This window comes from Pollachius pollachius (genome assembly GCF_949987615.1).
Source record: "Pollachius pollachius genome assembly, chromosome: 14".
In the NCBI taxonomy this organism is placed as follows: domain Eukaryota; kingdom Metazoa; phylum Chordata; class Actinopteri; order Gadiformes; family Gadidae; genus Pollachius; species Pollachius pollachius.
The window spans coordinates 16,957,681-16,970,796 of NC_136947.1; the positions used below are offsets into that span (position 1 = coordinate 16,957,681).

Below are 13,116 nucleotides of genomic sequence, written 5' to 3' on the forward strand. Positions count from 1 at the left end.
TTGCAGCAGTAGTTAAAACGGGGAATATGTGGATCGAGAATTTTGAAGTTATGACACTGGTATGTAAATTAGCTATGCAAATTCCAAAGCGATTAAAATGAGGGGATTATACATGCAACCTACTTCGTGTCCTGCTCAATCCTGCTGTTCTATTCTGGACATCAAACTGGAACTAATCCGATTCAAATATTCTGCACATTATTGAAGCTAAATATCAGCCATGGCCGGCCAGCTTACATAAAGATTGTGTTGAAAATGCAAACATGGCTGATTTATTGTGAATGTGCTTTTGCAAGGCTAGAGTTGGTGGGTTCCCCAGGGGCGAGGGCCCTTCCTGTCATACTGATCAAAGAATATTTTTTGATATGAGCATTACTGCTGCCTACCCCATGAGCATCACTGCCTCTGTGTGAGTTTGTGTGTCCAAATGTGTGTGTACGTGTCCTTGTGTGTATGTGTGCGTGAGTGCAATTAGGTGAAAGTGTTACGTGAATTTTGTGTCCATGTATTTGTGTTATTGTGGTTTTGTGAGAGATTGTGTTTGTGTGTGGGTGAGTTTGTGTGTGTGCGTGTGTGTGTAGTTGTATGCATGTGTCACTGTGCGTATATATACGCTTGAGCATATAAATGTGTGCAGCATTTTGTTGTCATGTGTGTGATTTTGTGTGTATGTGTGTGTGTGTGCGCTATTTGTGAGTGTGTGTATGTTTGTATATGCAGTTGTGTTTGTCTATTTGTGTGTGTGTGTGTTTGTAAGCATGCATGTGTTTGTTTGCGTGTGTGTGTGTGTGCCTATGTTCTCCTTTGTGGTAGTGCATGTGTGTGTGGGGTGCACACATACGTGTGTGCATTAGTCTATGTGTCTATTGGTGGCTCGCATCCTTTCCTCCTCCCCCATCACTGAAGGCTGTATTGTGTGTTTCTGTTGGCATGGCCTACATGCTCAGCCAAGCATGGTCCAGTGTGGTACAGTACACACGTCTCCCCCCGTCCCCTGCTCATGTCCCTGGGCGTGCCTCATTTAGCCCTGCTCCTGAATTAATGCTAGTTAACTGTCACATTAACTCAGCTCTGTTACCTGTTTTTTCCCCGGTTTGCATAAACATCATAAACTTGCGTCAATGTTTGTTTCAGCTTGGTCTATTTGTCTCTCTGTCATGAGGCACAGACGATAACTGGGTTTAGGAGAAATGTATGAACTGCGCGACGCCAGCTGAAGCCGTCCACCACAATCACCTTCAGGTTCCTCTGCCTCTCACTGACGGTTGAGGGTGATAATACCCAGCTGTATGGGCTGCTGTTGCTAACGTGCTGCTATGTGTTTAGTTAAGTACTGCTCTCCGGATGGCTCTCCCATCATCAGCATCAATGAGGGGATTATGGAAAGTACCAGCATATCCTTGAGTCTTCAGCCTGGGCCAGACAGGGTCCTGGTGCAGGTGCTTCATTCAGCTTGTCAATAGAGAGTCCATACACAGGGCACTACAGATGTAGTGTTCCAATAAGTGTGCGGTCATGAGTGTGTGTGTGTGTGTGTGCGTGAGTTCCAACATAAGTGTGTTTTTGTGTCTGTATGTGTGTATGTGAGAGATTGAGGGTGAGAGAGATAGCGAGAGAGTGAGAGAGAGCAAGCATATATTTGTCTGACAGGAGCAAGTGTGTTAAATTCTCTTAGCATGTGTGACGAATCGAGGAGCTGGGAAAAGAGCAATGCTCTCTCTCTCTCTCTCTCTCTGTCTCTCTCTCTCTCTTTCGCTCTCTCTCATAGTGAATTGTAAAGAGGTTGAATATCAATCCACCAAGGTCTCAATTATACTCTCTCCATCTACCCATATCCCCCTTATATATCTTATCAATCTGTCTTTGTATCTCTTTATATCTTCCCTCTCTTTGTGTGTCCACCTTTGTTGTCTGCATCGTTGTGAACGGCCTGATGCTGACTATGTGTGGGGAAGGGAACGAAAAGGGAGAGAGAGATATAAAGAGACAGAGAGAGAGAGAGAGAGAGAGAGAGAGCATCCCCCCTGATCATAAGTCTTTCATCCATAAGCCCTAGTCTCTGTCCAAGAAAGGGCCCCCTTTTCACTCGTCTGCCCTAAAGCCTCTTATATGTGACCCTTCTGTGTATCCCTCAGAGCTCTCTCCCACGGCCAGGAGAAATATGTGCACATGCACACACACACAAACACACACACACAAACACACACACACACACACACACACGCACGCGCACACACACACACGCGCACACACACAAACACACACACGCACGCACACACACACACGCCCACACACACGCAGACACACACACACGAACACGTGCGCACATACACACATACACACACACAAACACCCACACATACAGATTCATTCTTTTTTTTATCATGTTCACGAGAGTGCGTTTGACTGTTTTACTACCTTAAAGTGACACGTGGATGAAGGGATGCAATTTTGGCCACAACTACAAATGTATACGTTTTGCAGAATAACATTTTCTCAAATACAAGTGGAGGATACTGCCGGGAATCCGGGAGTCAGAAGTGTTTGTGTTCTACACAACATGAGTGAGTGTGTGTAGAAGGCCAGTGTTTGCAGAACTGACAGACGTTTTTTCTAAATTCAAACGATGTGTGTGTTTATCCTGAGGCGGAAGGCTAAGGCTGACTAACATGGCTACAGGGTAGGCTTGTCTCTTTCTAAAGGTACTGACCCCAATGAGGATGGACATTTGCTAGCCCCTTACATAACGGACTAGGAGGTTGACCCCAAGGGCTGTGGAGACACATGCACTCATAGCCCTGTGCGCATGAGTGTGCCTGTGTGTGTGTGTGTGTGTGTGTGTGTGTGTGTGCCTGTGTGTGTGTGTGTCCGTTGTGTATGTGTGTGTGTTTGTGTGTGTGTGTGTGTGTGTGTGTTTGTGTGTGTGCGTGCGGTGTGTATGTGTGTGGGTGGATGTGAATGTGTGTGTGTCTTGAGCATTTTTAAACATACTCGGCGCAGTCTGTGGGTGCAGTCTGTATGATGGTCTCTTAGTTTAAGGATGACATTTCAAAACAAGGCAGGGGTTTGGGTAATATGTGCAACGTAGTGTTCATTTTAAATCAGTAGTATTAACGTCACAGAGTCATATTCATGGAGAACGTATACCATAACCACATGTTCTATAGAGTTACTGTAATTCTTAAGATGTGGCCATAAAGCAAACATAACATAGCAAACTCAACCACGCACTGAGACGGGAGACGCCATGTCTGTGCTCTGCAGAGGGGTTTTAGGCTGGCCTGTACTCTGCCTGGGGTGACCCCACCCCTGGTAAATACAGGGTTGGTGGTGGCTGCCATGGTTAAAAATATACTTGGGCTTCATAACACAAAAAGAAAAAGGGAGGCTTATGCTCCCCCCATGCCTTTTTTATGGTCAGAGCAAATTTATTTCAATAAAGTCATATAATATATTCTGTACATGCCTATTATTTACTTTACTGTAGAACTAAAAGGTTACGGTTTCGAGTGCAATGTGAAATAAAAAAAGGTAACAATAATAAAAACATAAGGAAAAAACGCGCTTTTCGTCGTATGTCCCTCACGAGCTCCCATACCTCATACATCGCATGTTTCGATTGACAAAAGCTTTATTGCCTCAAAATTTGTATAATATAATATATCCTTTATTGTATAGGCCGAGTTAGAAACATTACATAGTTATTACCGGTGATATGTCAACGGTACCCAATAGCGCTCTGCCCAATAGCATTATGGATGGCATATTACCAACAAACTATTCTCGTCGAACAAGAAGAATTCCTATTGGTTGCTTTGACCAGAAGAGCCACTGCAACTCACTTCCTTAGTTGGGTGTACGTCGGTCTTCAATGCTTCTTGCTTCATTGTTAAATATATAATGCTGGTGAGTTATTTCGAAACTATTTTGTGGTATTGCGAATGATAAGATAATTTCATTCATTTTTTTGGGCATTACACATGTCAAGGAAACATTCGAGTCCTAAGTCTCAACGTAGGTTACCTATTATTGCATAATACATCGATAACAATGTATTTGTATCACTACAAACAGTATAATTCATTTGTTAACTGAATAAATTGTGACTGTGTTGTCTCTGTCACTTTATCTCCTGTTAAACAGCCAGGTGCAACTCATCAAATATAATGCTTAGTAATTCCCTGCAGGAAAAAATACATATAAAAAAGACACTCATCCTATCAGTCATTGGAAATATCTGTGGATGTGAATTGATCCAGTGATCCTTTTTCTATCAAACATGGATGCAAAAGGGGAAGAAAAAATGGGAACTGGATTGACAGATGTCATACGACTTCTGCTGGACTTGCCAAAGGAACGGTTGTTGAGCCTGACATACCAGCTGGGCAAGACCCCCGAGGAGGTCCTAGTGCACGCCCTGAGCCTCCTCTTCCTCAACAAAGAGATGCAGGGCCTGGACCAACTCCAGGCGCTACAAGACAACTCCCTGGCAAACCATCTGGCTGAGAAGTGGCACACAGCCGGGGGCAAATTGGAGGATTTCAGAGAGCAATGTGGTCATCTTGACAATGTTGCGGCAGGAGAAGAGACACCTTTACACCTCGCACGCATGTTGGAAGTATTGTCTAAGCAAAGGCTGTGTGACCCACATCTGAGAGATCTTGCATATTCAAGAGCGGTTTCCTTTGACGGTGAAAAAAACATTGATTCTAAAGTCCAACTCTTGATAGAAGAGGCTAAGTATGCCTGTGGGCCTCAGTTTGCAGAGAAAATGTCAATGCGAATGCATCCTCCATCTGTGGGTGGAGCAGACGAAGAGAGTAGAGCTTTGTCCCTGACCCAAGGTAAATCAGACAGCAATCTCAGCATGCCTTGCTCACTAAAGGCGAGCTCTTCCTTGGACTCGTATCCTACGCATCTAGAGATAAGTTTAGCTACAACAGGGGTGCTTATTAGCGACAAAATCACACCAGTAGCGTCACAGCCCTCCCATTCAAAACCTCAGAGTTTGGCGGAAGATGAATTAGAAAATAATGCACCTGGCTCATATCTTTCATCCAATTCATCTGAGGCATCGTCTATGCTTACCTCAGAGAATAGCTCGAATGGAACCCCTTGCAGCATTGCAACAAGAGACGTCAATTCCCCTCAAGAAGACGAGAAACAAACTACAACCACACAATCCATCCAGTCCAAATCACCACCTGCTATGCCTGAAAGTCCTTCCCCCAAATTCGCTGTTCCAAAAAAGACGGAGACAGGCAAAGAAACAGAAGAAGAAGAAGAAGAAGAGGTGGATACATTCTACGCCTTTGTGATCCTGCATGCAGCTGAGGACGTCGACATGGCGGAGGCCATGAGGGAAAGAGTGGAGTCCGTCTGCGGGGGCAGCCTGGTGGGGTCCACTTTCTCCGAGGACTTTGCCGTCCCGGGCAGAAGCACCATGAAGTGCATCGACGACGCCATCGAGAACTCTGCCTTCGCCATCCTGCTGCTCACCAACCACTTTGTCAGGAACCGGCGGTTCCAGGTGGAGGCCGAGGCGGCGCTCATCCACTCCATAGAGCACATGCTGAAGAACCACACCGTCATCCCCCTGCTGCCGCGGGACAACGGCATGGCCAGGGCCGCCCTGCCCATGGTGCTGAAGACACTGGTTCCCCTGGAGGAGAACAGCGGCTTCGACAAGAAAATCAGACGGGTCCTGTCTGCAGAGAGGGTCCGAGCGCAGAGGCACGTGTGGTCCAAAGCGCAGAAGGTGAAGAAGGAGCTGAGGAGACAGGAGCGGATGGAAGAGGCAAACAAGCACCGCAAGCTACTCTGCGACATGTATGCGGCCACTGCCAAGGAGCAGCTTGAGGGTTTGAGGGGTCTCACGGAGCAGACACTGAAAATGCAGGCCGAGTGGCAGGACATCCTGACCAACCCGTGTGCTGGTGCTTCCCCGTTCCCATTACCTGTTGCTGGGTGGCAGCAGCCGCAAAACATTACCGTTGCCCATGCAAATTACGTGATCGTTGGTAATGACTCCACAATGACCGTGGATCATGGAGATTCAATCACAAACTATGTTGATAAGGATGAAGACAATTGATAATGGGGGATTGGTTACATTGCAGGTGTTTGATTTTGTTTTTTAAATTCCTCTGCCTACAATGATTGTTGAATGTATCTGTGCAGAATTGTTTTAATAGTACAACGATGTTATTATGTCTTAAGAACACTAAATGATCACTAAGACTTTTGCGGAAGTTTCCACAACAGACATTTATCTAAACATTTTGTTTATTTAAAATTCCACACACAATGCAAACTGGGCCGGTACATATTTAGCTCAGGTCTGCCATCTTCTGGCAAAAAGCAATTACGACATCCAGTGGCTGTATAGACACAACATGGGCACTAGGCAGCAATGTTGTTGCATTCTTATAGTCCTTCAATGCTCTCATAATGCTATGTCATCCTGTCCCGTCACCATTATGTATATGCATTCATCTGCGTTTTTGCTCAAATGATAAATCTACCCTTTACTTGGTTTATTGGCTCTTGTTTGTCTGAATTTTTTGCATCTGATTGTCCAGGAAGATTATACAAAAACAGCAGTGTGCCATTGTCTATCTGTGCCAATTCAAATTGCTTCGGATTGTGTAAGTTGTAATCAATACCGTTTGCTAATGAATGCATGCATTTAGAACCACTAGAATAATGAACTTTATGGTCAAATATACAGAAAAGATTGATAGGTGTGTGATTTGATCGAGCGTGCATTGATAGTTGAGTGGGATTCAATCACTTATGCAAACCTTAACGCTCCTATGTTTTTGTGAGGTTTTGGTTTTCCCCGTTTCGATTTTCCCCTCCGGTCCTTTATTTTAGGACTACTTCCCAATGTCGGGTTTGATATGTTTTTGTTGTTGCAATAAACCCTTTGTTTACTTCGGAAATCCTGTGTCTGTACTATTTGAGTTGGCTTTATGTTACTCCCTCTATCCCCTAGACTAGAGGGTCGTAACATAAACACAGTCATGTAATCCCACAGCAGGCTGACCAGAATGTAGCCCTGCAGCCATAAAGAGACCTTCTACCTGCTAAAAAAAACAAGAGAAATGTTGCCAGTTCAACTACAATATTCATTCAAATATGTATGATTTACGTTCAAGGCTGAAATAGTGCTAATATTCTTTCCGGATAGCTGATTATATTCGCTGGCAGAAGCCTGCCATACCATCTCATTGTAAAGACCCGTATTCGTCCATGTGCCCCCCTGTGGTATTATGGATGATGGGTGAAATCACAAAACACACAGAATTGACAATATCAATGTCGATTCTGCAGGACTGCTTATCAAGTAAACAAGCCCTGCAGATAGGAGATCATGGCATTCATAACGTTTGGCAATTGTTATAACTTCTTAGTTCGCTTTTTTGGCTGAGAATAGGCTACTATTTGACTTTTTGGGAAAAAACAAATAAATCAATTATAGGCCCACAATGGAATCGGGATTATCATTATTTGGTAGCCTATTGATTTTGGCCAATGAGTATTTTCCTTAAAGTGCCATCATAGTAGGCCTTACTAAAGGTGAGACAGAATGCAATGTCTTCATTAGTTTTCTGATGGCATGATTTTAATTGCACCAAATTGGCTGTGTCCACCGATTTACAGGCTACGCAATGTGTTATCTCTGTGACCTGGAAGAAATAACTCGACCAAATATTAGTTAAAGGCCCAACTCCACCCAGGTCGATATATTATAACGACTTCCATAAGGTATGAGCGGCGATGTGGCGCGAAAAGTCAGCGGCTAAACGGTCTGGAGCCAGTTATATCCCTGGAATGGCTGGGTGGACCGCACATGCGCGGTACGTTCTCTCCTCCGATCAATGCGGCAGCAGGGAAAGGCAAAGAAGCCCTCGACTTTGGGGGACGGAAACCGTAAGGAAAATACGGATCAAACGATGCGCTAAACATCCGCTACCTTCTTACCTATTTTTTTTAATTCATTATTGAGCTGCTGTAGCCTACAGTCAAGTCCGCTATGATGGATAACCTGGCATAAATATTAGGGAATGAGAAAAAAAAAATCTTCCTAACAGACTAGACTGCTCTGTCTGCGTTGAGGATATTTTGACATCATGGACCGACATGTGAGATGCTCAGATCTCATGGAAAGGCCGCCTCGAGTAGACTCCGTGTACACCGGTCGGTCGTCTCAGCAGTAGTAGGCCTACTAGCCTGCATTCAAAGTTTTTTGGGAAAAGGAAATTTACTGCATCGGATTCCTGTAGAGGGGATGTCCTCCGCCGCGCGTCGAGCCCCAGCCGCGGAGCGATCTGCGGTCTAACGGAACAGTCAAACAGGGTGGAAAATGAGCGATGCGGCAGACGGCCCGGGGATGAGACGGACTTTTATCGTTCCGACCATCACATCTTTCGATCACTACGACTTCACCAGGGCTAAAATCAAATGCAGCCTGACATGGCTGGTGGCAAAAGCCTTCGGATCGGGTAGGTGGCGCTTCTTGTTTTCACATCTGCTCACGATCAGGGGAATGTTTCACATATCTGGCATCCCCGTCTCATTACAGTGACATCCCCGATAGTTATTATTTTAGCAGTAATAGGCCTACTGTCAGTCGTGTTGGCTGGAGGAGACGTTCAGAAAATAGACCAACGTTCAGTCTTTAATAGGCTATTAAGCTCAACATCACTGCATAGAGTTCTTGTTCAAAGTTGGTGTTGTAACTTGTTGCCATTGTACACTTTTCCACTGAAACAATGTGGCTAGGCCTGCTTTATATCCCACAATCCAGCCCAATCTTGTTTTAATACTGCAAAATGACCACAAGACTCGAGCCATGGTCGTGACAGGGAGTTTGGAGCGTGTTGGTCAGATGATGAATAGACTCAACCAGTCTCCCGTATCAATTCAGTCAGTTGCAAAACAATTTAATAATTATCTGACTCTATATCCTACGAAACTATAGTCAATGCTCCATTGAACGACGACAAAACGACGTTACGTGATGTCAATAACATAAACTCAGTTTATTAAGATATCTAAAGACCTAAATTGACTTCAATTTTGCAATGGCTCGTTTCTGTCTTTTGCCCATCTCCCTGCACAAGGTCTGCTGGGCTGAAGTTGTCTGTGCGGTTTAGAAGCCTTGCCTTCTTGGCCCCATAAATACTGAGTAATTCCAGCCGCTGCTGAAACCTCCGGTTTAGTCCAACTCCTAATGAATGCTTTTCCATCATTCCTCTAAAAACAGTCACTTCATGAGTTGGAAAGGACAAAAACAAGATGTATAGTCTACAGTAGACTTTATAAATCACTGCATCATACACTCGTATGATCAAACGCTGAAGTGAAGGCCACCACATATAGTAGCCTATATATAAATAGTCAATTTATTTTGTGCACTGAAATATATTCTTTGCTTTGTGCAATTCAAATACAATGCATTCAATGTCTGAGTTTTTTCTTTTTTCTAATAAGTTAGTTAACAGCCTGTACTCAAGACCAAAACAAACCTGCAGAGAGATCTAGTGTAGGGTAAGCCATTGGGAACAGTGAATAATCGCACTTGTAAGCAGGAGGCTTCGACAGTAACACTGTATCAGGGACTAGACTGGGCAAGCCAGGTTCAGTTTCACAATAGCATGTTTCCTGTCATCTCCCCCTGGTTTTTAAGCATTTAGTAGACCAGCCTGGCCCAGTTAAAAACTGGTGTTCAGCACACTGTATGGCCTACTTAAAAGAGCCATGTTTACAACTGGTTCTGTTCATCTTACACACTCAATTCTAAAATTCTCTCAAACCCTTTCCAGTTGACTGGATTCCAAGTGACCTGTAGATATGAGAGTGCAGGTCTCTGCAATTATCATCCATAAGTAGCCTATTTATGGATGTATGTGGTTGTGGAAACATTTGAATATAAGGAACATTGCATCACCCCACTTCACCCCAGCCCCTCCACCCAGTCTTTAGGATTTTAAATTTTTACAACAAATGGTTTGAGAAAGCAACAGGCATTAGGAGCTGCTCCAATAAGATGCCTCATTCCCATCATTCTATACGACCCAGGAGACTATGGCTCCTGAGGTCTTTGACTGGTTTTATTCGCTCCATGTCAAAACGGGAGTCAATTGGTTAGTGTAACTGGATCAATGGTGACGGCCGTTCTCTTTATGCTCTGCACTAACCATTGTTTTTGCTCCCATTGAGCCTTTTGAAAGGGAGCCGTTTTAGCAACAACAAAAAGAAGGGTGCTCTGTTTCCCTTGGGATTTACACACTAATGTAAACTTGTCCCTGGCGTTGTTTTCACCTCTTACCCCCCTAGCCCCGTACTGGCTGCTCTGACCACAGTGACTCATCCGTCCGTCTTCTATCACTATATAGTGTATGATGTCACGTACCGCCACATAGGCACTCTGTAGTTAAGTACAGGGACAAGGCAACTCGTCCATTCACGGGAGGAATACACACATTTGTTGGTGAGCTAGTAAGCCCTTTGAATAATGTGTGGTTGTGTGGTTGGTTTTAACCAACATGCTCCCCTGTGTTTGAGTTTACCGTGGCATTTCAGAGTGGTTTGCAAAGGTATGTCGTCTAATGTCATTTAATTGTGTGAAATAAATAAACAAAAAATGACGTTGATTTGAACAATGCACTCATTAGAGAAAGGCTGATTGTTTGTCTTAAATGTCAGAATCTTATTTTAAACATACTAATCAAGACACTTAAAGTGTAATATGAACGACTAATAACTCATGAGATACAAAGGTTTAACATTGTATCAATCCGTGGTATTTTCAACTTTCTATGAGATGGATAGCTTTTCAAGCAATAATATAATCTACTACTTCCAATGTATTGTCAAATTGTGTCACTTACAAACATCAAACATTATAAATACTTGATTCCTGTTTCTCAAAAACAGAATGATAACTGATATTGCTGACCAGTACATTCCTCAGCGTACTGCTGAGCTGTACTCTCATTGGTCTCCAGGGAAGTCAGTCTTCTCCGTTTGTGTCTGACTTCCTGTGGCAGCTACTTCCTGTCTGTTTCCTCTTCCATGGCCGACACAAAGGAGTGAGTTTTCCTTGACAATGCCGCTTTCTCATGGACTCCGAAGAAGTCTGCCCACTGACGTGCACATGGTGGATGTTGTTGAATAGTCCCTTAACATTTATTAAATGCTCTTTTAATGACCTTATAAACATGGCGTCTGAAACAACACTAGTAGACAGTAGCACAAGTGAATTGCACAGATTTCTGCTGAGGCAATTGGAAATATTTTAACATTCATATATGGGCCTGAAGAGAAGGAGAACAACTAACAAACTAAACATTTCTTGCATTAAATATATAAATCACCAAGGAATAATTCCCTTTTCAAACAGCTATAACTTGCGACTTTGATAAACACCTTGGCAGCAATTTGACCCACCCTTGGACCCCTTCACTAGCAGTTAAGTGGATGTTGTGTCTATGTGCCCCCCCAACCAACCAACTGGCTGGTTGAAAGTAGTTTGTGAAGTGGTAAAACGGTTGTGTGCTTCAAATATCTCTCTTCATCTCTCTGGGTGGGGGGGCTGCAGCACTCAGCTCAAGCTCTTAACTTAGACAATAATCAGTCCCCCCCACCCCTCTTATTTGGTCACAGGCCACATGTCTGATGTTTGTGGCCTGCTCTCTATATTTATCCCTCCCGTTACTTTAACTGAGCCTGGAGCATCCAGCTGTATCTTTAAGAAGTCTTTTGTGTGTCTCCCTGTGTTACTCAGCAGCTAGAAGATAAGAAGCTACACTCGTGTGTGTGTGTGTGTGTGTGTGTGTGTGTGTGTGTGTGTGTGTGTGTGTCTGTGTGTGTGTCTGTGTGTGTGTCTGTGTGTGTATGTATGTGTGTGTATGCGTGTGTGTATGTGTTTGTGTGCGTCTGTGATTCAGGAGATATCCACACACAATTTGCCAATTTGACTCATCATGTGATGCAATGAGAGGGATAGAGGTCCGGCTAAGCCAGCGCATTCAACAAACACGTGAATGAGATCATGGTAGTGTTATCATGTTATCAGTTATCAGTCTGCATCTCCACATAGTTGGGAAGTTAAAGGAACACACAAACACACACACACACACACACACACACACACACACACACACACACACACACACACACACACACACACACACAAGTAAACCTAAGGCAGAGGGAGGTCAGGGTTTCTGCAGGCAGATAGAAAGAAAAGAAAGGCAGACAGACAGACCGACAGAAAGAGAGGCAGACGGAGAGACAGACAGACAGACAGTCAGACAGACAGAGCGAGAGGCAGCCAGACAGACAGACAGAGAGGCAGGCTGACAGAGAGATAGGCAGACAGAGATATAGACGTAGGCAGACAGACAGACAGACAGACCGAGAGGCAGCCATACAGACAAACCAGTTGATAATCAATGCACATGGGTCCCAGGGCTCTCGTTCTGGGCTGCTGTAGGCCACTTGTTGCGTCCAGCTCTCCCTCTCCCACCCAAAGAAACCAACCAGATTTGCTGGATGAGGAAACATGATTAGCCAAGACATCTGGGCTGCCAGAGAACACAGACACCACTCGCCGTGCACTTGTAACAGAAGCACGCGCATAATTGAATAATTGAACGAGCCACTCTGCGGCCCGTTTCTTATCCAGGCGTTATTACATGCGTGGTGTGAGGCATCAGCCGCGGCTAATCTCTGGTGGTATGTGGTGCTGTTGTGGTGTGTGATCACACTAAACCCATTGTTACCTGCCAGGTCCCTGGATCTGCATGGGTCATTACGGCTGCATTGCATTTGATTAGACTACTATTGATTAGACTGATTTCAACAAGCGATCCAGGCTCTTAGTAGAGAGACCTGCCAGTGGTGCGGCCTATGTATGAAAACGCAATTGCAGAAAAACATTTGAACAAGACCTTTGATTAATAAGATAAACCAGAAAGACAAACTCTCCCCCTGGCATTATAATTGAGCACATTTCAGTATGTACACATTATCCCTGGAATGTAGTGCAATAGAGTGCTAATTTGTTAATTAATTATTTGGCTGTAAACAAAATTATTTGTCTTT

At 44.2% G+C, this 13,116-nt stretch overlaps 2 protein-coding genes across 3 annotated transcripts in view; both read left to right on the forward strand.

The window, feature by feature from the left end:
* Window positions 1-3,670: 3,670 nt before the first annotated feature.
* ticam1 (TIR domain containing adaptor molecule 1) lies at window positions 3,671-6,856 on the forward strand. Of its 2 annotated transcripts, none has more exons than XM_079750939.1 (2): window positions 3,671-3,906; window positions 4,144-6,856. In XM_079750939.1, the coding sequence occupies exon 2, from the start codon at window positions 4,280-4,282 to the stop codon at window positions 6,092-6,094; it is 1,815 nt and encodes a 604-aa protein (XP_079607065.1). In that variant the 5' UTR covers window positions 3,671-3,906; window positions 4,144-4,279; the 3' UTR covers window positions 6,095-6,856. The 2 variants fall into 2 exon arrangements, with proteins under 2 accessions (XP_079607065.1, XP_079607066.1); XM_079750940.1 differs by having other exon boundaries at window positions 4,293-6,856.
* A 1,042-nt stretch (window positions 6,857-7,898) lies between these two features.
* camsap2b (calmodulin regulated spectrin-associated protein family, member 2b) overlaps window positions 7,899-13,116 on the forward strand; it is a 35,297-nt gene continuing 30,079 nt past the window's right edge. Inside the window, exon 1 of the mRNA XM_079750359.1 lies at window positions 7,899-8,507. Within this exon, the coding sequence (XP_079606485.1) occupies window positions 8,369-8,507 (139 nt within the window). The 5' untranslated portion in view covers window positions 7,899-8,368. The remainder of the gene's footprint in view (window positions 8,508-13,116) is intronic.